Raw genomic sequence first — 24206 nt, 5'->3', positions numbered from 1 at the left:
TCCTTTTTTTTTTTGGCCGCACCGCAGGGCATGTGAGATCTTAATTCCCCAACCAAGGATCGAACCGTGCCCCCTGTAGTGGAAGCACAGAGTCTTAACCACTAGACTGCCAGGGTAGTCCCACTGGCTCCTTTTCTTTAAAAAACAACAACAAAGAAATAGTTGTAGAGAGAAGTGATTACTTTTATGCGTATTTTCTTCTCTATTTTCACCATACATATAAACTTTTTGGAAGTTCTTCAACATTAACATCACCTTTACCCATGTACTGTTTTTTACTAATATCAGTTGAGTGCTCATTATAGTGGCTGGCCCTGTTTTACGAGATTTGCAATCATAATGTTATTAATCCTCACTCCCTTGGGAAATAGACATTATCCATGTTTTACAGACTAGGAATCCAAAGATCAAAGAAGTTAAGTAATTTTCTCAAAGTCACACAACTGCTAGGAGATGAAGCCAGAATTTGAAAACAGATTTATCTGATTCCAAAGCCAATGTTCACTCCATGTTGCCTCAAGATAAAAGCCATCTTGAAGAGTTAGAGACAAAGTTACATTAAAACACAATATACAGTAATGTCTAACTAATAGAGAAAAGACCATCCTGATTTTTATAAAGCACTGAATTTCCCCCCTCATATTTAAATATATACAGAAACTCAAACTTGGTTAATGGGATAGTTGATTTACAAATGGAAAGGATTTTCAATCAGAATATTAATTACATTTTCAAATAGCATTTTGCACCTTATTTCAATATCTTTAACTGTTCCTCTATAAAGTTAATGCACAAGGAGACAAATTTTCAGCTGGGATCTCAATTACATTTTCATATACTATTTTGTATATCATTCACTGTGCTTCAAAATTTAAAATAGCCATATAGTTCTATTTAATGAGCATATCATAATTTAACTAATTTCTAATTGGGCATGGTTCCAATTTTTTAATATTATCAGCCATACTATGATGAATATCTTTGTAGATAAATCTTTGCGTCCATCCAACCCCATTGCATTTTCAATTAATCTTTTTTTAAGGCACAATAAAGCTCACCCAAACAAGCGGCTCCAGTAGTGTTAATCTCAGGCTATGGAAGCATATGAAAAAACATTTTGCTGTAGGTGATCCTTTTAGCCATCTTTAATTGTCCTCTCAAGGTGACTGCCTACCTTGTCAATTTAGAGGTTAGTTTTAGATAGCACTCTAAAAGTTTGAGAACTAGGGCAGTCCCTAGGAAGCCCTATTTGTAATATTTTGTGATATTACAAATACTTTTATTTATGATATGAAGCTGTCATATAAAAGAAAGAAGAAATATTAGCTGAAATAACTTTTGTCATAGAATGTTAAAGCCAGAAAATACTTAGGAGATTACTTTCCTCTCCATCTTCCAAGCACAAGGCACACAGTAGCCAAGAATGGCAGATAGTCTTCATCTCCATTACCATTTCTGAGTGGTTGGTGGTGGCTGAGGGACTGGAGAGTTAAAAAAGTGAAGGTCAATGGGAAGAATACTGTAATCAGTTAGCTGCATCTCTTAAGGAGGAGAGAGAGGAGTAACAGCCTATGGGTTACAAGCTTGCTATCCTTGTAGTAAATGTGTGAGTGAATAAATGGGTATAACATTAATAATATGAAAGTAGTTTGCATTACCAAAATTTCTAGTCCAAGGGGCTTTGAACTAAAGTTATTGTACTATTTTTATAAGACTTTACGAATTATTTATTTTTGAATAAATATACCCATATAATTTATGTTAATATATAACTGATTAGAATATACTCGTATAATTACTATTTAAAATTAAGAAAAGGGTATACAGGGCTTCCCTGGTGGTGCAGTGGTTGAGAGTCCGCCTGCCGATGCAGGGGACACGGGTTCGTGCCCCGGTCCGGGAAGATCCCACATGCTGCGGAGCGGCTGGGCCCGTGAGCCATGGCCACTGAGCCTGCGCGTCCGGAGCCTGTGCTCCACAACGGGAGAGGCCACAACAGTGAGAGGCCCGCATACCGCAAGAAAAAAAAAAAAAAAGAAAAGGGTATACAGTGAAAAGTGTCCTGTCTTGCACCCCACTTCCCTGTCTTCCATATCCCCTCTTCACCAATGTTAATTTAAGAGATTTTTTTAAAACCTAGGCTCTAACTCACACCTTTGTAGAAATTAAAATAATTATACCTTATTTGAAAAAGCTAAATCATTATAGTTTTCCAGAGCACACTGAGCCTAAAAACAACACTGAATTTAAACAACTTGTCTCTAGTCATAAAATAAAAGCATTATTTATTTTCATGAGCTAGGTCAAGTTTATATTTTCGGTAACTAGATGAGATTATATTGTCAACATCTTTTAATTTCTGTTATTTTATTACATTCAGAGTAAGGGGGAGAGGATGGAGAGAAAACTCTCTGTGTATGAAAGCACTTTAAAACTAAAAACCCTTTACAGATATTATCAAAATTATGTTTAGAAACTGTATTTAATATCTCTATAGTTATAGCATAGCTTTCAAAATTAAACTTGTATTTAAATAATTTAATAAAGTGATAATCACCATGTTTTTATTTCCAATTTCAGGGAAACCTCATTCAGTCCCTCTCCATTTTACAATATGAGAATAATAACCTTTAAGTCTTTAAAGTAAATTTTGTGAAAGTATCAAAACTAGGCAATTTTTATTTTCAGATTTAAGTTCTTAAGCATCTATCATGCTGTAATAAACACAGACTTGTTATTCTGTAGAAATGATCCAAACTTTTTGTTATTATTGTTATTTTGTGACAGCATGCAAGACGACAGCCTAGAAGCTTCTACTTCCATATCTCAGCTTCTAAGAGAGAGCTATTTAGCTGAAACTAGGCATCAGGGAAACAATGAGAGGAGTCGAGCAGAGCCTTCCTCCAACTCTTTCCATTTTGGCAGTCCTTCTGGAGCGGCTGAAGGTGGAGGAGGCCAAGATGACCTTCCAGATCTTTCAGCCTTTCTGAGCCAAGAAGAATTAGATGAAAGTGTCAATCTGGCAAGACTGGCAATCAATCATGACCCTTTGGAGAAAGCAGATGAAGCCCAAGCTAGAAGATGTTTTTCTTCTGATCAGATGAAACACTCACCCAAATCAAGTTTTGACCCTAACTTCTGCCAGGATAACTCTCGAAGTCCTACCAGCTCTAAAGAGAGCCTCCAGGAGGCAAAAAGGCCACAGTATAGTTCTGAAACCCAGTCCAAAAAAGTATTCTTAAATAAGGCTGCCGATTTCATTGAAGAGCTGTCATCCCTTTTCAAAGCCCATAGCTCCAAAAGGATTAGACCTCGTGCCTGCAAAAACCACAAGAATAAGTTGGAATCTCAAAGCAAAGTTATGCAGGAAAACAGCTCCAGTTTCTCAGATCTATCAGAAAGAAGAGAAAGATCTTCTATTCCCATCCCTATCCCTGCAGATACCAGGGATAATGAAGTGAACCATGCCCTTGAACAGCAGGAAGCCAAGAGGCGCGAAGCTGAGCAGGCTGCCAGTGAGGCAGATGGGGGAGACACCACCCCAGGGTCTTCTCCTTCGTCTTTGTACTATGAAGAACCTCTGGGGCAACCTCCCCGGTTCACTCAAAAGTTACGGAGCAGAGAAGTTCCAGAAGGAACCAGAGTACAGTTGGATTGCATAGTGGTAGGAATTCCACCACCTGAAGTAAGGTAAAAATATCCCATTAGTAATGTTTGGTAATTACTTTCCATCTACTGTGATCCTCCTCATTTTATCTGTCACGTATGTGGTTTCAAAAATTATATACTCCCTTTGAGTCAGAGTTTAAAGCAACACTGTCTAATAGAAGTGTAATATTAGACATACATTCAATTTAAAATTTTCTAGTCATCACATTTCTTAAAAATCAAAAGAACTGGGTGAAATTAATTTTAAAAAATATATTATTTAACCAATATATTAAAAATATTACCATTTCAACATGTAATCCATATAAAAATTATTAGCAGGATATTTTACATTCCTTTTGTCACCAGGGCTTCAAAACTCAATGTGAATTCTGCACTTATAGCACATCTCAGTTTGGATGCTAAATTTTCCTAGGAAATACTTAATGTGCATTTAGATTTCAAAAAAATGTAGTTGAAAAAGTAGATTGTTAGACCCAAGTTGTTCCAAACATACTTAAAAGTTCTGTAAGAACTGAACTGAGTATCGGCTTTTACATTTAAATTAATTAAAATTAAACACAAATAAAAATTCAGTTCCTCAGACGCACTGGCCACATTTCAAGTGCCCAATACCACATGTGGCTAATGAACACGTATTAGCACAGGTCTACAGCCTGTAGCTTAAAAAACAAAGTATTTATGACCTATACTCAATGAATACCTGTGGTATTTTTTTAATTAAAAAGAAACCAAATAATAGAATAAAGTCTGATAGAATAAAGGTAGAATAAGGCTGTGACAAAGATCAATCTAAAGATTTATTTTACATGTATTTATTAAATACTTTTGATATCCACTTAATGAGCACTCTTCTCCCTAATGCCAAAGTCTTTCCCTAATATGACTGATGAATAGAAAGGATATTCATCTTTTATGTGTCTACCATCAGCTTTTCTGTGAAGTAAGTAAAGCTTAAGCTTCAAGGCTCTTCATGTGCACAGGCTACATCTAATTTTGTGTTCTAATTTTATTTTATTTTTTTAAGAGGTCTTTACACTTTTATGAGCTTCAGGCCCCACAAAATCTGGATCCAGCCTTAACCCCCAAGGTGACATTTGCTACCTCTTATATTATAATGTAATAATATATGAATAATGTGCTGGAAATATATTACTTTTATAGAGAATTACTGGTATTTAGAGTCCTATAAGAGTTACTTTGCTTCCCTAACCACCTAATTACTACTAGAATACTATTTAACATTTGTTCTAGTTATGTAAGCAGGGCCTCATCTTCTTTTTGCAAAATATTCATATTATAGGGTAGTAATATCACTAGTATTAATAATATCTTTAATTATGTATTCCTATTGGTTAAAGGGATTTTAGTATAAAAACATATTCATATATTGAATTTTGCTTTTCAGAGTCAACATAAGGCAATATTAAATATTATTTCTACAATGGCGTATACATTTTACTATTTAGCTATCCAACTGACCTCCTTGAGGGCAGGGGTTCTATTGTTTTACCTTTGGATCTTGAGCACCAAGCATGGCTTCTAGCCTACAGTAGTTATGCATAATACAGTAGTCACTAAGTTATGAGTAAACTAATGCATAAAAAAACAGGAAAACAAGAAACTCAACTTAGATTTAAATCAGGAGTGATACAGTTGGACTAAGATGTGGCAAAGGGTTGGAACTGCACAACACAGGGCAGTGTCTACCCTTCTACTCTATGCAAGCCTGATGACACTCCCTGGAACTCTGGTCAGTAATGTTGGCAAGATGTCATCATAGCACCACGATGTATACCACTCAGTGGCATCTGGTCAGTCTAAGTAAGCTGGTAAGCACTCAAGTTACGGCACACATACAACTTACTTAGATTAATCCTATCCATTCCACTAGTTTCTGGTCATAGATTGGACTCTTTCAAAAAAATTAGACCAGATCATTCAAGACTCATCCTCCCCATTCTCGACCATGACAATCTCAGATACAAAAAAGACTTCAGTGCTCCCGTGAGAAAAATTACCCAGGAAGAATTACAAAATACCCATTCCTTGAAAAACAAAGTAAACTGGTGGTCACTCAGAAACTATTTAGTCAACCAATTAGATATTTGCAAATTTAAAAGTGAAAGAAATATACACAACTTCCATGTAGCAATACTAGTTTTTACCTGGAGAGCATTTCTTCAGTGATAGAATTCATGCCTGTATCCCAACCACTGTTTCGGTGGCAGGAAATTAATATGTACTCACTAAATATTTTCTGAATTTCATGACAGTAATCATATTAAGAAAAAACTTAGGATTTTCCAAATAGACTATTAGCTGTCATTATTTTCCTAAGTACAGAACTTATATAACTCTAATCACAAAGCAAGTATGTATTGAGCTTTTGCTCTAAACTCAGCACTGTGACCAGTGCAATGACAGAGACGGGTATAAATGTGTCCCTGCTCTCAAGGAACTTGCAATCCAGTTAAAGAAATCATCCTAACTCTACTCAGTACTCAGTACTCTGTAATGACCTACATGGGAAAAGAATCTAAAAATGAGTGGATATATGTACAAGTAATTTGCTATACAGGAGAAACTAACACAACATTGTAAATCAACTATACTCCAATAAAAAAATAATGATAATAAAAAGAAATCATCCTAATTTTTTTTTTTTTTTTTTTTTTTTTTTTTTTGCGGTACGCGGGCCTCTCACTGCTGTGGCCTCTTCCGTTGCGGAGCACAGGCTCCGGACGCGCAGGCTCAGCGGCCATGGCTCACGGGCCCAGCCGCTCTGCGGCATGTGGGATCCTCCCAGACCGGGGCACAAACCCATGTCCCCTGCATCGGCAGGCGGACTCTCAACCACTGCGCCACCAGGGAAGCCCCATCCTAATTTTTATAGGACAACCATAAGACTATCAGACTTCAGAGAAGGGCTGGAGGACTAGAAAGGTCAAAGAAGACTTCAGAGACATAAGGGGATTTTAGTTGAACCTTGAAGAGTAAGAAGTTAGGTAGAAATTTAACTCATTTATTCATTCAACAAATACCTATTGAGTTACTAAAGTGACTCATTGATGGTACAAAACAATTGGGAGCTATTGGAGGTCAGGGACCTTGTTTTGAAACCAAGTCTAAAACTCTTCTAAGAGGGCAGTTCACAGTCTAATAGAGGAATCAGACAGACATATAATCAAAACATTGCAATACTGTGTAATAAGGGCTGTAACAGAAGTATGTATAGGATGCAATGGCAGCTCAAAGGAAGATGTGATATTTTGCCTGAAGAGCAGGATGAAGGAAGCATTAACGCTGGAGGTGCCACTTTAGTTGAGAAAACTAAGGATGGAAGAGGAAAGCAAGGGGAAAGGCCTAGAGACGAACATTTTCAGGGAACTGCAAGTACTTGGCTATGTGACGAACATGGGATAACAGGTGAGGAAAGATGAGAGAAAAGACAGAAGAAGTAGGCAGAGGGACAGGTCCTTTTAGGCCAGGTCAACTCAACATGTTTACATAAAAGTACAGATGCTGGAATAGTAATAATATCTTTAGATGACAGTGAGGAGACTGAACTAACTGGAACACAGTGGAGCCAGATGATTTCGAAAAGCCTTGAAAGCAAAGTAGAAATAGTTCAGAAGTGGTTTCAAAAGCAAGTGGAAAACATTTAAGGTTGTGTATAAGGACGTACTAAGATGAAAGGGAGAATTTAAGGAGAGTTAGTCTGGAAGAATGAGTTAGACCCCAAAAGAATGGAGCCATGAGGCCACTTAGGAAGCTGTGAAGGGTATTCCAGGCATCAGATGCTCTGATCAGACCAGGGTAGGGGTAGTGCGAAAGCAGAGAAAAGATGTGAGAAAGCAATATTTAGAATAAAAGAAACCAAGCCGAACTTGGTGAACGACTAGATAGGAAGGATGAGTCTGAAGCTGGGTACCTGAGAGAACTCTGGGGTCACTGTCAAGGTCTGAAAAACTGGAGGAGGTGGATGATTTGAGTCTGAGGAGATGGAGGGACCATATCCAGTAGACAGTCAGAAATGCAGGATTGAAGGTCAAATGAGAGGGTAGTGGAACTGGAGACATTCCAAGGAATGCCCTGGACACTGGGAAATTTGGACACAGTATCTCTGGCATTACAAAGGGACTATAAATACAGGTAACACTTGGAACTAACTTCTAGCTGTGCTAGACTGCGCCAGGGTTTTCCAACCTTCTTTTGGCAGTAATTCCTCCTCCCATTTTTCTCCCCACAGTAAATCTGTTACATTACCCCAATACATACTTCACACACACATGCACTTTTTTTTTCTTTTTTTAAAAATTTTTATTGGAGTATAGTTGCTTTACAATACTGTGTTCGTTTCTGCTGTATAGCAACACACACACACTTTCTAAAGATAAAATTAGTGCTTCTGGGATTGAAGAGAGTTGGGGTGGAGGGGAGCATGCAGTCCTACCTTGCTCACCACTGAAATTCCTAAAGCATCTAAATAGAACCCAGAAGCACAGATTTTGATTTGGAGAACGCCTTTAAAAATGCATTAAAATAATGAGACACTTTGGTTTGCCATAAAGGAAAACACAGTCAAAAAGAAAAGTATCCTTTTTGCTATTTTTGCAAGAAAGTGTAATACATATACCTGGCAACTGAGGTCTAACCTTGTATGTGTGTGCGTCTTTGTGTTCTCAGTATTCTACCCATGTTTTTATAACCCTAGTTTATCAAACTGAAGAATCCTTTTTGCCTATATTTGTTGATTTCCAAGTTGACTGGGAAGAAATTGTTTTGTTTTGTAAGGGTAGGATCCTGTATCATTAAAGCTAGCTGTTTTTGAAAGCTTGTTAATCTTGAACATAGCTTCATTGGAGGAGCTGAAATACATTCATGCGTTACCCACAGATGAAAGAGTCTGCAGGAATTCACAGCAAATGGTCCTGATCCCTTTTTGTATCCTGACTCAAAATTCTTTTCCCAGGAATGTACAGCTGGGTCACACTAAGTATGTTTGCTTGTACATAACGCTCTGAAGCAGCAAAAATTTACCTTTTATAGATGCTGATATCTGCTTTGGCTATTAAGTTTTTGCTATTGCTACTTCTGGACATTTGCCTGTAAGTGGCTGCTGAGGAAATAAAAAAGGAAATAAATTAGCTGTAAAGACAAAGGATGCTTGGGAATTCCCTGGCTGTCCAGTGGTTAGGACTCCACGCTTGCACTGTCAACAGCACTGGCTAAGATCTCACAAGCCGTGTGGCATGACCAAAAAAAAAAAGACCAAGGATGTTTTAAATAATATAGGGACATTTTAAAATATTATAAATAATTATATATGATATGTAATGTAAAATATTATGTAAACATTTTAAAACATTACATTATTTAGGGGCATTTTCTTAAACCTTTTGGGAAAATCTATATACCTTCATTTAGTCATTCATGCAACAAATATTAAGTGTTTATTAATGTGCCATGTACTGTTCCAGGCAATAGGATTAAAGCAGCAAACAAGGAAAATTCCCTGCCTTCATGGATCTTAGAATCTAGAAAAGAACACAGACAAAAATTCCAGTGATTATGTAATTACAATTGTGATAAATGTTATAAAGGAGGGTGCATAAAGCCAAGGGACCAAACCTTGTGAATGGGTTGGGGAAGGTTTTCCTAAAAAGTGGTATTTAAGCTGAGACATAAAAGATGACTAGGAGTTAGGCCAGCAAAGCGGAATTTAGGGAAAAGTGTTGCAGGGTGAGGGAATGACAAATTTGAGGCAGTGAGACAGTGGTTAACTTTAAGGCACTGAAGGGACTGATGTCACCAGAACATAAAGAGTGAGGAGGAAATGGTTTGGGATAAGTTCAGAGAGGGAGGACAGAGGCTGGATTTCAAGAGCCTCCCAGAACAAGCTACTCCAAGTGGGTCCCTGGACCAGCAGGTCAGCAGCACCTGGAGCCTTGGTGGATATGCAAATTTGCAGGTTCTACGTTGGACCTACTGAATTAGGATCTCTAGAGCGCAGGCCCAGACATCTGTGCTTTAACGAAGTGCCATTTGTTTCTGTGCTGAGAACTTCTGCAATCTCCACAGAGACCTCCTCACCCAGGGGGCTGGCCCCTTGCTCTGCTCCTTGACCTGAATGCTATAATCTCTACTTCATGCTTTAGCACCTGCTCCTCAGTCCCTACTCCAACAGTACACCCCTCACAGCCTCTTTCTGTTGGTGTCACTCACCCTAGCAGGTGGTTCTTGGAGGTAGATCTGTTTTGAGATAGAAAACCAAGCTAACTTCTGTGGTGTCCACTTGGCCCATGGGAAAACCCACATCTCTGCCCTCACAAACTTTGGAAATGTTGGCGGTTTCCAATGCAGCCCTCTCTTCTTGCTCTTCCCTCTTGGACAATGCTAACTATCATTTCACCTTAAAAGTTTTTGAGGCAAGAGCTGGGTAAAGCCTCTGTACCACCACCAACTCCAGAGGCTACAAGTCAAGACCTCCAAGGGATTCTGTAGAAGTCCCTGTCACTTGCCTATTAACCTTCTCTATTCAATCTCTAAACCTCCTCATCTATACTCCCAAAGTGGAAAAGGATCACCAGACGGAATTTTCTGAATTGTTTTACAAGTGCATTTTGAATAGATACTGAAGAATATCTACAATATGGATATATTATAAGAATAATAGCACAAATATCTGTGTGCTGCCTTACTATCATTTTTAAATCCACTGTCTTCCTGATCCTGTCCCTTCCTCCCTGCTCAGAGGTAACCACTAGCCCAAATCTTGTGTTTTCTCTTTAAATTTTTCTTAACAGTTTTTCTTCATAATTTTACAACGTATCCTTATGTCTTTAAACAATATTGGTACAGAAGTATTTACAGGTGAAACGACACAAAGTCCTATATTTACATTAAAATAAGTCAAAGTGGGGAAAAGAGGAAGGTATAAAAGAAACACATCTGCCGTTTGTTGAAGCTCAGTGATGCGTGCGTGGGGGTTCATAATACAGCCTCTCTACTTTGTGTACATTTGTAAGTTTCCATAATAAAGAGTTTAAAAAATTTTTTTTAATTTTACTGTTATAAAATGCTTATGTAAGTGGAATTATAATGTACGTATTCTTCTGCTACTTGCATTTTTTTTTCTCTAAAAAGCATACCCATGATGCTGCGTGTAACTCTCATTCATTCACTTTCATTGCTACATAGTATTTTACCGTAAGGTGAGAGAATTGTATCACTGATGTACATTTGGGTTGTTTTCAGTTATTTTCCTAATAGGAACAATGTTATTATAAATGTTATAGCATAGTCTCCTGGTGCACAAGTATGTCTAGGCATGGAATTGCTGGCAGAGCATGTACAACTTCAACTTTATAATAACACCAGATTATTTTCCAAAGGAATTGTTTCAATTTACATTCCGACCAACATTACATAAGTGTTCTGGTTGTTCTACATTGTTGCCAATATGGATATTATCAGCTGTTTTAATTTTTACAAATCTAATAGGTATGAAGGCTTCTTGTTGTGATTTTCATTTTCATTTTCACAGTTGCTAATGAGGTTGAGATTCTTTTAAATATGTTTATTGATCATTTAGGGTTCATTTTCTATGAGGGGTCTGTTTACATCTTTCACTAGTTTTTCTACCAGTTTGTTCTTTTCTTATTGATTTGTAAGAATTTAAAAAATATGATTAGGAAACTAATCATATGACATTGTGTGTTATGAAAATATTCTCTCCCCATTTGATCTTCCTTTATGGTATCTATTGATAATTAGATATTTTTAACTTTAGTATCAAATTAAGTGAAGTTTCCTTTATGGTTTTGGTTTTTATAGTTTGAGTCTAGTGTAACAAGAATTTTCCACCTGGAAGAACTCAATAAATGTTAATAAAAGTTAAAGCATAGACATAACCATCCCACCTGTAACCCCACACTCCTGTGAGTGAAATATAGCCATTGGACATGAAAACTTAAGTTCGTTAACTCAGTAGTGGTCAAACAGGACATATAAAACACTGAATTGTGTTATGAAATCCAACATAACTTTGAGTCCTGTTAGAAAATGTCTACTATTATATACTCCAGTCGCACTCTCTATATGAAGAGTCATTCTGATGCATGGAGAGAGCTGAAGGTGTCAGTAAGTAAATAAACTACCTTTTGGCTATTTCAGGGCTTACATTCTTTACTTATTATCAGGCATCTAGTCCCCAAGCCTTCTTGAAAAATAAAAATGAAACAGACTAGAGGCTATAATAATCTTAATTTGAATTCATTCACTTAACATTCATACAACAAACATTTTTTGGAACAGCTATGTTGTGCCATACACTGTGCTAGGAAACAGATAAACAAGTAGTAAACCAAACAAACATGATAATCTCTGCCCTGTGGTGTTTATTGTCCAGTAAGGGAGAGAGATATTAAACAAATAAACCTATAAGTAAACATACAATTATAAGTGATATGTAGGTTCTGTGAAGTAAACAAACAGGGTATTAGGAGAGGGAGTAGTAGGAGGTGGGACAGGGACGTTGGAAAGGCTGGGTCAGGGTTAACGGAAGGCTCTGAGTAATCATTCTTTTAATGAGCATTACTACTGGTGAGCCACAATAACACATTCAAATTATGTTTAGGAGTTGTTAATGTGCTAAAACAATGAGTCATAATATTTAGTCATACCATATTTTAGACAAAATAGTAACCTAAGAGCAGAATGGTGATATGTAGCTTAAAAGTCCAGTTAAATCTGAAAAGTGTGTCTCTTCAGTGTCTTCATTCCCAGGCTTGGTAGCTAGCCAAATCAGCAGGTCTGGCAAGCTGGCCTTAGTGCATTAAGGATGGAGCCTTCTTTATCATTTGGACTTGTCCCATTTCCCCAGATCACTGACTCATTTCTGCTGAACCATGAATCATGTCTGGCATCCAGTGCCATTCTGTAAGTGTCATGAAGATTTGGAGTTCTAAAAACATGCATCTGGGCAGGGTACTTCTATGAAAGCATTCCCTAACATGGATAGACGTTTGAGGAGAGCATGTTTCCTCCTTCCCCTCAAAAGTCTTCAGAGTAGCTGGGTAAATTTTAATTTCTTTTCAGTAGGCAGCCTGACTGGTGCGTTATTTCTGAGTGGGTCATGGTGTTAAAGTAAGAGTGACAGCGGTTACTAGCTGTCCTTTGGGGCTGGCTGAAGCCATCCTGGCCATCTGAGTAAGGACAAAAATGTTTCTGACAGAGAGTTTGGGCATTTGAATCACTCCACTTATCGCCTCCAGCTGTCCAATTGCTCAGAGATGTTTCCACTCTCATTTTGGTAAAGAAGAGAAATGTTATCCAAAGAAATGAGATAACCTTATAATGTTTATATAAGGGAAGGTGTTTGTTTTGAAATATTTATATTTGTCTTATCAAATTAATACAGGTACATTGCTTAACAAGTCAAATAATATTAAAAAACGGACGATTTTCAACCCTTTTTGCAGTTTCCTATTTATTCACCTCCAGATTTCTAAATTATATGCCAGTGGTTCTCAAACTTTTTGTTCTCGGGACCCCTTTACAATCTAAAAAATTATTGAGACATAAAAGAGGTTCTGTCTATGTGAATTATATCTATAATTATCATATTAGAAATTAAAACTGAGGAACATTTTAAATAGTTGCTTACTTATTCATTTTAAAATAACAGTGATAAACATGCTCATATAAATAATTTTATGAAAAGTAACTGTATTTTCCCAAAAAAATATTTGAGTGAGAAGAGTGACATTGTTTCACGTTTTCTGCAAACCTCATTAATGTCTGGCATAATAGAAGACAGCTAGATTGTCCTATCTACTTCTGCACTTAGTTTGCTGTGATATGTTGTCTGGGTTGCAGTAAACTTTAAAAATCTGGCATTGTACAGATATGTAGCTGGAAGCAGGAGGAATACTTGAATAGCCCTTTCAGATAATGTGGCTATTCTGATTTGATAGTACATGAAAATTCAACTGCAGTAGTTTCTTAAAGGTTAGTTGCAATATGAAATCTGAAACCATACCAATGAACTTTTGTACCCTGCTGTACTAAAACCCTTTGTCTGTCTTGAACTTTGAATGGATAACATCACGCATTGGTCACTTGGAAAATGAGTAATGTAGATCTTCCAAATGTTGACATATTTTATTATATAATATTTAGAAAATCATATATGTTAATATCATGGATTTCATTAAAAATCTCTTTAAGTATTAGGAAGCCCTAAACTCACTATGGGAGATACAAGTTTTCCAAAACTCTAATTTTTCCTTGAAAGCTCAAATTTTTTCATTGGCAACAAATGGGATCAGTTATTTTTACTTGAAACAACAGGCTTACTTCCTTCATTTTCGAGAAAACGTCTGCCGAATACCCAAATCTGAATAACCATAATTTGTCAGCTGTTCTTTCATGCATTAAGTGCCTAGTTCAACTTAAAAAGCCACACAAGTGCTCTTCTGTATTCAGGAGAAATGCTTTATGCTACTTCCTATTTCGCCACCCAGAATGTTAAAAAGATGTGGACTCAACGTTGAGATGCAATAAATGTAATGATTTTTACTGCTTCATTGAGGACATTTTTAAGTGAACCTGGCTTTTATTTTTTAACTTCAAGTGTGGTGGTGAAGAACACAATGACCACTACTCAGTTTTATGCTGCTGAAGCACCAGCAATTTTACCCACTGTGGCTTTTGCACCATCAGTGTAAATGTTAACACAGTGAAAAGGCAAATACTATCTTAGTATTATAGGAAGATAGTTTTGTCTTCACAGAAAGTGAAAGTGAAGAGAACCACTGTAATATGCTTATAAACCACTATTGCTCGGTACACTGATGCTATTTTCTCTTTACTTCCTGTTCCAGAAGATGGTGGTTTAGCACCCCTTCACTAAACCAGAACCTCCATTGTTCCTTCCTTCATCGCCTCAGTATAATCATAACACACTCTTGTTTTAAAAATTTTAATGTTTAACTTCTTGTTACTATGTAAGTATTATTTTCTGCCAAGCCCAGTAGGGAAAAATGACTGCTTCCTTCCTTGTATAACTTTTAATTTTCACCTGGAGCTGATGACTGTCTCGTTTTTTATATGCTTAGCTCTGTGGTCCTAAGACAATTCATCTCAGTTTTCCAATATATTTGTAAAACATTTCCTAAATATTCTTTTCCACACAGTTAAGCCACCAGGCCCATTTATTTTTTACCCTCCTTCCTCTTGCTCCAATATGGAGCAGCTACTCACACAGCCAACAACTCAGCCTTCATCCTGGGGCATCTCCTACCTGCTCAGAAGAGAGGATGCAACCTGCTGGGGGAGTCTAAATGTTCATTTTCTAAACCTGGAATCAGTGACCCTATTTTAAGCTCTGTATCTTCCTCCTCCATTGACAGTGTGTTTCCACACCCCCAAACTTGTATCTCTAAATCCTGAAATTTGCTGGGGTTTTGCTGCACAAATTGCTTTCTTTCACTGACATCTCCAAGTAGGCACTTCGTTTTCAGATTTTTCAACTCTCCTCGCTTCTCATTCTGCTTTCCACCTTCCAAAAGTGTTTGAGGTCTCAGGTCTGCTGTTACCTCCCTTCCCATTGTTTCGGACCTTGTGCTTTTATCCCTTTAAAAACCTCCTTTATTCTCATTTTAGGGTCATTTCCAGCAGAGAGTAAAGATAAACACATGCTTTTCTGGACACTCACTATTTGTATTTACAACTACCTTGCTCTGAGGGTTTGTTCATACAAGCTCCATGGGGTCTTGCTGAGATTCATGCTTTGGAAGATTTAGAAGCCCATTTCAGCAGCTGCATGTACTGCTCCTGCCACAACAGATCAAACAATGGCATAGAATTTGATGAAGCATATAAAATACTTACGAAATATTAACTATCAATTCTTTCCATCATTTGGTCTTTCAACAAATCCAACACAATTTTTCTGCGTACCTACTATGTGCCAGGATGCTGCTGTAAGTGTCGGATTATATTGGTAAGACTGACAAGGTCCTCTCGTGGACTTTATAATATAGTAGGGGGGGCAAATAATAACAAAGTCAGCAATCATATAAGACAATTTCAGATAATAATAAGTGCTATGAAGATAACACAAGAGGATAATGTGATAGTGTGTGAAGATAAAGAAGCTACATTAGGAAGAGGATCAGGGATGGCCTCTCCAAGGAGGTGACATTTGAACTGAGGCCTGACTGATGAGAAGGGCCTATTTTTATAAAGACTGAGGGACAAGGATTTCAGGAAGTACAAAAATCCTAATATGGAGATAGCTTAATGTGTTCACAGAATAGAAAAAAGACCAATGTGGTTGCAACACAGTAAAGGGAGAATGATGGGAGAAGGGATCCAGAAGTCAGAGCTGGGAGGCAGGTTTGAATGTTATCCCAAGTAGAGGTGATAATTGAAACTAAGGGATGAGATAATGGCCAAAGGAGAAAGTGTATAGAAAACTGTACTAGGCAGTGTGGATGCTGCATGAGCTTGTAAGCCACCGTCCCTACCTTCAAAGAACTTACAATTTAGTGAAATTGGTGAGACAAGACAGATTCCCCTAAATAGAGAATTATAAAAGACAGTATAAGGGGAGATGGGCTCAGTGATTTGCGATGACCTAGAGGGAGGGGATATGGGGACATGTGTATGCATATGGCTGATTCGCTTTGTTGTGCAACAGAAACTAACATGGTATTGTGAAGCAATTATACTCCAATAAAGAGCTATTTAAAAAAAAAGATTATAAAGCAGAAACTAATTTAAAAAAAGACAGTATATAATCAAGCCTTGCATGACACAGTATAGTTTAAACAAAAATGGTAAAGTAACAATCATTGAGAATTGATGGTAAAAGGTGCTTTAAGTAGGAGGTGATACCTGAGCCAAACTGATGGATGAGTTATATTTGCAGTAGCTGAAAGGTGAGGAAGAGAATCTCAGCTAGAGAGAAAAACATGAGCAGAGGCTTGAATGTAGGGGTGAATATGACATATTTATGGAACAGCAGAGAAAAGCTTAACTCTTGGGAAGCTGTTGAATAGGTGAGTTTTCTTAAATGTGCTTTAGAATCTTGCTTTATAAATGGTGGGAGGGAGGGGTTCAAGCACTGAGTGGTTAGATCTCAAATTACAAAAAAGATTAACAATTGCCAGGACTCCTTAATTTTTGACATTGAATAACGGTAACATCTCCACCTAATTACTTTCTAATATGATGTTGATTAATAATTATTACTTTAAAAATAAAAACAATTATAAAAAGGGGGACACTGAGACACCTCACCCCATCTGTCTTCATCCATCTTGTTTCCCCTCACCCCAATAGGAAGCCACTTTGATTTTCATTCCATTCTTTCCAGTTTTCCTTATGCACATGCAAACAACATGACTATATCTTATTTCCTGCCCCCTGTTTTAGTTTCCTAGGGCTACTATAACAAAGTACCACAAACTTGATGGCTTACACAACAGAAATTTACTGTCTCACACTTCTGGAGGCTAGGAGTCCAGAATCAAAGTATCAGCAGGGCCGTGCTCCCTCTGAGACTCTGAGAAGGCTCCTTCCTTGTCTTTTCTAGCTTCTGGTGGTGGCGTTCCTTGGCATTCATTGGTTTGCGGCTGCATCACTTCAATTTTTTCTTTCAGTTGTATCATTCTTAACAGGAGCCACTTTCTAATTTCCTGAAGAAAGTGTCACTGTGAATCCTGCCATTCCTTCTCATAGTTACAACCAAATTATACCATAATAATGGATTGTTTAATGTTTTGACTCTTAAGTTTGCCACAGTTTTCTTCTCAGGGAATATCTGGAGCCATTTATGTTATTAATTCTCACATTTCAGTCATGCCAATATTCTTCCTTGCAGGTGGTACTGTGAAGGCAAGGAGCTTGAAAATTCCCCAGACATTCACATCATCCAGGCAGGAAATCTGCACTCACTGACCATTGCTGAAGCCTTTGAAGAGGACACAGGACGCTATTCCTGCTTTGCTTCTAACATCTATGGGACAGATTCAACTTCTGCTGAGATTTACATAGAAGGTAAAGCAAAATACTCTTGGAGCATGGCACTTACTAGTAAGATATACGGTTATAATAAATAAGTATTTATTGAGGGCCTGCTCTACCACACACTCTTCAGTGGGGATAACAGCAGTGAGCAAAGAGACAAAAATCCCTAGGTTCTTGGATAGATGGCATTTACACTGTAATAGGAGAGACAGAAAATAAATGAGATAAATCAAATATATAATGTTAGGTACATGAAATGATTCTGATCATCAATTTCAATGTGTCTGTGTCTCATGGGGGAGGCGGTTCCCACACCAGCAAGAAGCAATTCTTCACGGCACCAATTTGGTTTCCTACAGTTTAACTCAATTCTGACCCATCTACCTGGAGGTGGTGTCAGATCCAACAAGTTAAGGGCTCAGTCCCACAAGACTGCTCACCCCCACCCGCTTCAGATGCCAATCACACGCAGTAGGTGCCCAGGTTACCCACAACTTCTGTCTGACTTGGCTACAAATTGTAGGTTCTCACAAACCCCTCTTCAGGTTCAATTAATTTGCTAGGGTCGCTCACAGAACTCAGGGAAACACTTATTTATGTTTACCGGTTTACTATAGGGTATGATAAAGGATATAGATGAACAGCCAGATGAAGAGATACATAGGGCGAGGTGGGAGGGTCCTGAGCACAGGAGCTCTGACCCTGTGGAGTTGGGGTGTGTCACCCTCCCAGTGTGCTTATGTTCACCAACCTAGAAGCTCTCCAAACCCCATACTATTAGAATTTTATGGAGGTGTCCTCACACAGGCATGATCAACTATTAACTCCATTTCCTGCCCTTCTACCTTCTCTGGAGTATGAGGTGTGGGGCTGAAAATTCCAAGCTTCAAATTATGGCTTGGTTTTCGGGTGACCAGCCCGCACCCAGGAGCCCTCCCGAGTCGCCTCATTAGAACAAAGGATGCTCCCAGTGCTCTCATCACTTAGGAATTTATTAGAGTTTTAGGAGCCCTGTGTCAGGGACCTGGTCAAAGACAAATATTAGAATAATAGATGCTCCTAAGTGCTCATCACTTAGGGAATTATAAGGGTTTTAGAAGCTCTGTGCCAGGAACCAGGGGCAGAGACCAAAATATATGTTTTCTGTTATCTTACAGCATATATGAGCATATGAAAGAAATAGAAAGCAAGGAAAAGGGATAGGAAGTATGTGTATGTATATATGCGGCATGTGTGTTTGCATGCATGTGTGTGTGTGTGTACAGGCGGATGTACAAGACTTCACTCACCAGGTGACATATAAATGAAGACCTGAAGGAACTGAGGGAGTGAGCCACAAGGATAGATATTCAAGGGAAAAACATTCTAGGCAGAGAAATCAGTAAGTGCAGTGGCCCAGAAGAGGGAGTGTGTCTGTCTTAGGGTACAGAGATGAGCAGTTGAGGTCAGAAGTTCAAGATGGGGTGAAGGTGGGAGGAAGCAGGTGAGAAGATCATGTAGGTCCTCACGGGTCACTGCAAGGACCTGGCTTTTACTCTGAAGGAGATGGGAAGTTCTGGGGGATTCTAGGCAGAGATGTGACATGATTGGACTTAGTTTTTAACAGGGCCACTCTAGCTCCTGGTTGAAAATATACCAAAAGGAGCAGAAGCAGGGAGACCATTTGGGAGCCTTGGAAAGACATTTATATCAGGACCAAACTTAGATGACTAATTTTAGGGAAAAAATCAATTTATGTACCTTGTATATTGACCTCAGTTTTAGTCCCTATTTATCTCATCCTCTGAGTTTTTTCTGGGAGACATTCTTTTTTTTAATTTTTATTTATTTATTTATTTATTTATTTATTTTTGGCTGAGTTGGGTTTTCGTTGCGGCTAGCGGGCTTTCTCTAGTTGCGGCTAGCGGGGGCTACTCTTTGTTGAGGTGCACGGGCTGCCAATTGCGGTAGCTTCTCTTGTTGAGGAGCACCGGCTCTAGGCACACGGGCTCAGTAGTTGTCGCTCACGGGCTCTAGAGAGCAGGCTCAGTAGTTGTGGCACACAGGCTTAGTTGCTCCGCGGTATGTGGGATCATCCCAGACCAGGGCTCAAACCTGTGTCCCCTGCACTGGCAGGTGGATTCTTAACCACTGCACCACCAGAGAAGCCCTGGGAGCCATTCTTTAGTACTTTTATCATCTCTAATACCTTGTGTATGCCTTGCTTTTAGCACTTAAATATTGTATTATTATGGTATAAAGGCTGGAACTGTCTCATTCTTTATATCTCCAATATCTTATGTAGTACCAAGCACATAGTGGTTATTTAATAAACTTTTATTGAATAGATGAATGAATAATGATAATAACAATGAATAATATATGAATAGAAGTGTGTTACATGTTTTCATCCTCAAATTTTTGGAGTACAATAAATACCTCCAGATTTAGCTGTGTGATATCTTCCTGGAATACACTATCTTGAGAAGCAAAGCCAGGATCAAAGCTCTGCTAACAGTGCTGAGATTGGATTGCTGATTTTTAAAAAGTTGTGGTAACAGAGCTTCAAACACCCCCACTCCCAAGATGAAATGTGACTTGTTAATATTAGGACTGGACGGAAGAGCATCCACCTACACCTACAACATTTGGAATCTAATGTAATCCCTTCTTTTATTTAATCTATGTAGGCCAAGAGCAAGAGGATTTATGGACACCACAGAATGTCTGCAAAGACTGCTCTGTTAGTCTAAAGGCATCAGCAGGTGTTTTATATACAAGAACACGTGGAATTTGGGCCAGTTAATTTGAACTCTGTCACTAACTAGCCATGTGACCTGAGCAAGTACTTTAACTACTAAGGATCTAGTTCCTCATCTGTAAACTAGGTGTTAGTTTAGGGAATTACTGAGATTATTTCTAGGTCTAAAATTCTATAGGTCTTGAAATGCCTAGGAACCAGTTTAAGAAATTTTTTTTTAGGGGACTTCCCTGGTGGTGCAGTGGTTAGGACTCCGCACTCCCAATGCAGGGGGCGTGGGTTTGATCCCTGGTCAGGGAACTAGATCCCACATGCATGCCGCAACTAAGAGTTTGCATGCCACAACTAAGGAGCCCGCGAGCCACAACTAAGACCCAGCACAACTAAATAAAAATAAATAAATATATATATTTTTTTTTTTTTAAGAAAATTTTTTTAAATTACATGTCTTATTTTTATTTTTCCAGGGGTTTCTTCTTCTGACTCAGAAGGGGACCCTAACAAGGACGAAATGAATCGGTAATTCCAATTTTCTATCTTATTTAGCATCCTCAGGTCCTGAGAAAGCTGTTAATTGTTTAGTAGAACTTGAAGAGGGGGGCTCCATGGTTTGACCTCAAAAAAAAAAAAAAAGATTGGGTGGGTTTGGAGAAAATGCTATTTCTCTTGCTTGTTGCTGCTTAAAAGATTAATTTTAATATTCCCAATATTTTAAAAATGAAGTATCACCTATGAAATATCATCATACTTATATGTAAAGAGTAAAAAACAAATAACTCAGTGGTTAAAAAAAATTCATGTTTTCTAACTAAATAATAGTATTCAAAATAACACACAATCTGGTGAACAAAAATTATATGGATGAGTGATCTGGGCAAGACATAGCCTTTTTGCTAAACGATTGTATTGGGTACTGAACAAAGTTACATTACTTTCCACAACCATTGGCTAAGCACCTCCTCTACACCAGGAACTTCACTAGATGCACTGGGTACTAAGAAAAATCAGATGCTTCTTGCCTTCAAGAGGCTCACAGTCTAGGAGAGGGAAATATGTGTATAGCAAATATAGCAAAAGATGTATACCACACATAGACAGTAAGAGTAATGAAGTGTAATAGACTATGATATAACCATGTGCAGGGTTTAAGGACTTGGCACAAACGGCTCTTTATTGGCTGGGGAGGGAAAGAGAGATCAGGAAAGGCTTCACAGAGTTGGTGACCTTGAGCCGCGTCTTAAAAGAGCAGCAGGTGGACACCCCCGAACAAGGGAGGAAAGGGTATCTCGGGAAGAGGAGACTGTGGACAGAAGGCATGGAAACTAGAAACAGACACAACAGCCATCCCTTGAGACCACCTGAAACATGGGCAATGTCTGGAAGACAGGTTAAGGAGTCGATAACTGAATTTGCATATTCTTTCCTCTCCTACAGAAGGCAAGCTCTTAAGGGCAGAAATTATGGCTTATTCTTCAAAATTTGGGGGGTATGCCTACTTTGGAATGATAATTTGCTTCTAGCTTTTGTGCACATATGAAAATTCATAACCAGATTAAATGATTTCTCCCTTTAACTCTCTTCCTTATCATTCTCATGGCTTCAGTTCAGTTCCTCTTCTTTCCTGTCTCTTTATGCCAGTCCCCTCCTTATAGATACTCCAACCTTTTTCTCTTTTACAGTCTCCAAACTACATAGAGCCAGTTAAAAGATAATTATGATCTTATCATTTTCCCGACTTAAAAAAATTATTACCTATGGGAAAATAAAAAATGAAACACAAAATAAACAACATTTAAAAAAATCTCAACATGGGCATACAAAGCTTTATTCAATAGAGTATCAACCAGGCTTTCCTGCCCCTCCTCCTCCAATCCCCCACCTCAGGCTCTCTACATGGCTGCCATCTCACTCAAACAATGTGCGGTTCCTTTTCACCCCTTCGTTCAAGCTGTTCACTTTGCTAGGAATGCCCTATCTTCTCTGCCTGGCAAACTCTTATTTCTCCTCCAAAGCCCAGTCAAGTTCTATAATAAGCTCCTCTGCCATCGCACATACATCGCTCCTTCCTCAAGGCTCTCATAACATGGGTATGAATTTGAGCCTAATGGGTATGAATTTGATATACAAACTTAAATAAGCAAGAAATATCTCATTTGTTCATTTTCTTTAAATCTACTTGTAGTAGTTAGGATTTAGCTCCAGTTGTGTGTAATAGTGACCCCAAATAACAGTAACTTAAATAAGACAAATATTTTTCTCCTTTACATAAAAATATGAATTTGGCTGGTAAAACAGCTCTATATTCCACTGGGTTCCAGTCTACTTCCAGCTTTCTGCTTCACCTCATTCTAAGATGTGGCCTCATCTTCTTAGACTGAAAGGAATAAAGGACATACCCTACTCCCCTTTTAAGGTCATCTCTCTTAAATTATATACATTACTATCCTTCATATCCCATGACCAGAAAGTAGGCATGTGGCCACAGCTAGCTTCAATGAGGGTTGGGAAATGCAATCTTTATTTGGAGTAGCTATGTAAAGAAATCAGGGATTCTAATATTGTAGAAGAAGAAAACAGATGCTTCAGGAACACTGATAGCCTCTACATCATCAAATGATTCTGCTTCTGAGACTCCATCCTACCTGGCTCTGGGAAAAAATTCAATCAGTCATTATTGGGTGTCCCTTTCCCCCTCCAAATTTGTGCAAAGATTCCTGGGATATAGCAGATACAGAGATGTAGATATATAGTTTGATATTAAACACTGCTCTAAGCATCTTACATGAATTACCTTATTTAACCCTCACAAAAACCCTATGAGGTAAGAATTATTATTTCCTCATTTTAGAGATGAGAAAGCTGAGGCAGAGAGAGGTAACATCTAGACAAAAGGGAAGCCCATCCTGTCATTGGTCATCTATCCCCACAGGTTATGGGTGAGAGGCCCATGTCCCAGATCTCAAAGCCGCTTCAAGTCTAGTGCTTTGTTTCTTCCTGATATATTTGGGTACTGATATCTTTAGCAAGATTGGGAGCCTTTAATCGAGGGGTTGTCATCCCCTCTTGTTAGGTTCTCTGGCAAGATCCCTGGACCTCTCTCTTCCCCACAACAAAACTGAAATAATCTACCCTCTGCAGCCTTTTCAAGAATACTTTCTGGCTCCCTTGCCCTTCAAACAATCTCCTTAATTTAATTTGTGTAAGCCTGAAGAGCTCATTGACTCAGGCTATTTCTGCTTTTTGCCATGCCAAAATCCCAGAAGCAAAGATTTACAAAGTTTGGCCTCCTACTTGAAATAGGAGGGGGAGGGAAAACACAGAGGGCAAAACCAAAACAAATCTCAAAAAATTTTCTGCACATGCTCTGTCATAGCACTTGTCTTGAATCTCAGTTAGCTGAGAATATGCTTGAGTCCCCAGCTCTGCTGACAGCAGCTAACTCAAGGACAGAACTGGTGTCTTATGATCTTCCTGTTTACGCTGCCTAACAAAGTGTGTAGCAAAGCCCTCAGTAAATGTTTGTGTAATATTGTTGAACAAAGATTTCTGTAAGCATTTCTGAAAGCTTTGCTGAAAGGATTTTCACAACAATGATAGGTCTGTTTTATAATCTATATTTTAATCACTTCTCAGAATCCAGAAGCCAAATGAGGTGTCATCCCCTCCCACTACTTCTGCAGCCATTCCTTCAGCAGTACCCCAAGCCCAGCATGTGGTGGCTCAGCCCAGTGTGTCAACCATTCAGCAGGTACAAGAG

At 38.3% G+C, this 24206-nt stretch overlaps 1 protein-coding gene across 3 annotated transcripts in view; it reads left to right on the top strand.

Annotated features, from left to right (window-relative positions):
* Nucleotides 1-24206, top strand: part of MYPN (myopalladin) — a 77649-nt gene that overhangs the window by 9026 nt on the left and 44417 nt on the right. Inside the window, exons 2-5 of one of the 3 annotated variants that reach the window (XM_060092350.1) lie at nt 2783-3690; nt 17564-17739; nt 20917-20968; nt 24083-24197. In XM_060092350.1, the coding sequence (XP_059948333.1) occupies nt 2789-3690; nt 17564-17739; nt 20917-20968; nt 24083-24197 (1245 nt within the window). In that variant the 5' untranslated portion in view covers nt 2783-2788. Of the gene's footprint in view, nt 1-2782; nt 3691-12965; nt 12986-17563; nt 17740-20916; nt 20969-24082; nt 24198-24206 lie in introns of those variants that run through there. The other 2 variants (XM_060092363.1, XM_060092355.1) reach the window with 2 other exon arrangements.

The sequence above is a fragment of the Mesoplodon densirostris genome, chromosome 1 (assembly GCF_025265405.1).
Source record: "Mesoplodon densirostris isolate mMesDen1 chromosome 1, mMesDen1 primary haplotype, whole genome shotgun sequence".
Taxonomy (NCBI): domain Eukaryota; kingdom Metazoa; phylum Chordata; class Mammalia; order Artiodactyla; family Ziphiidae; genus Mesoplodon; species Mesoplodon densirostris.
Note: the sequence above shows the minus strand (reverse complement) of the source record. Positions and strands in the feature narration are given on the sequence as shown.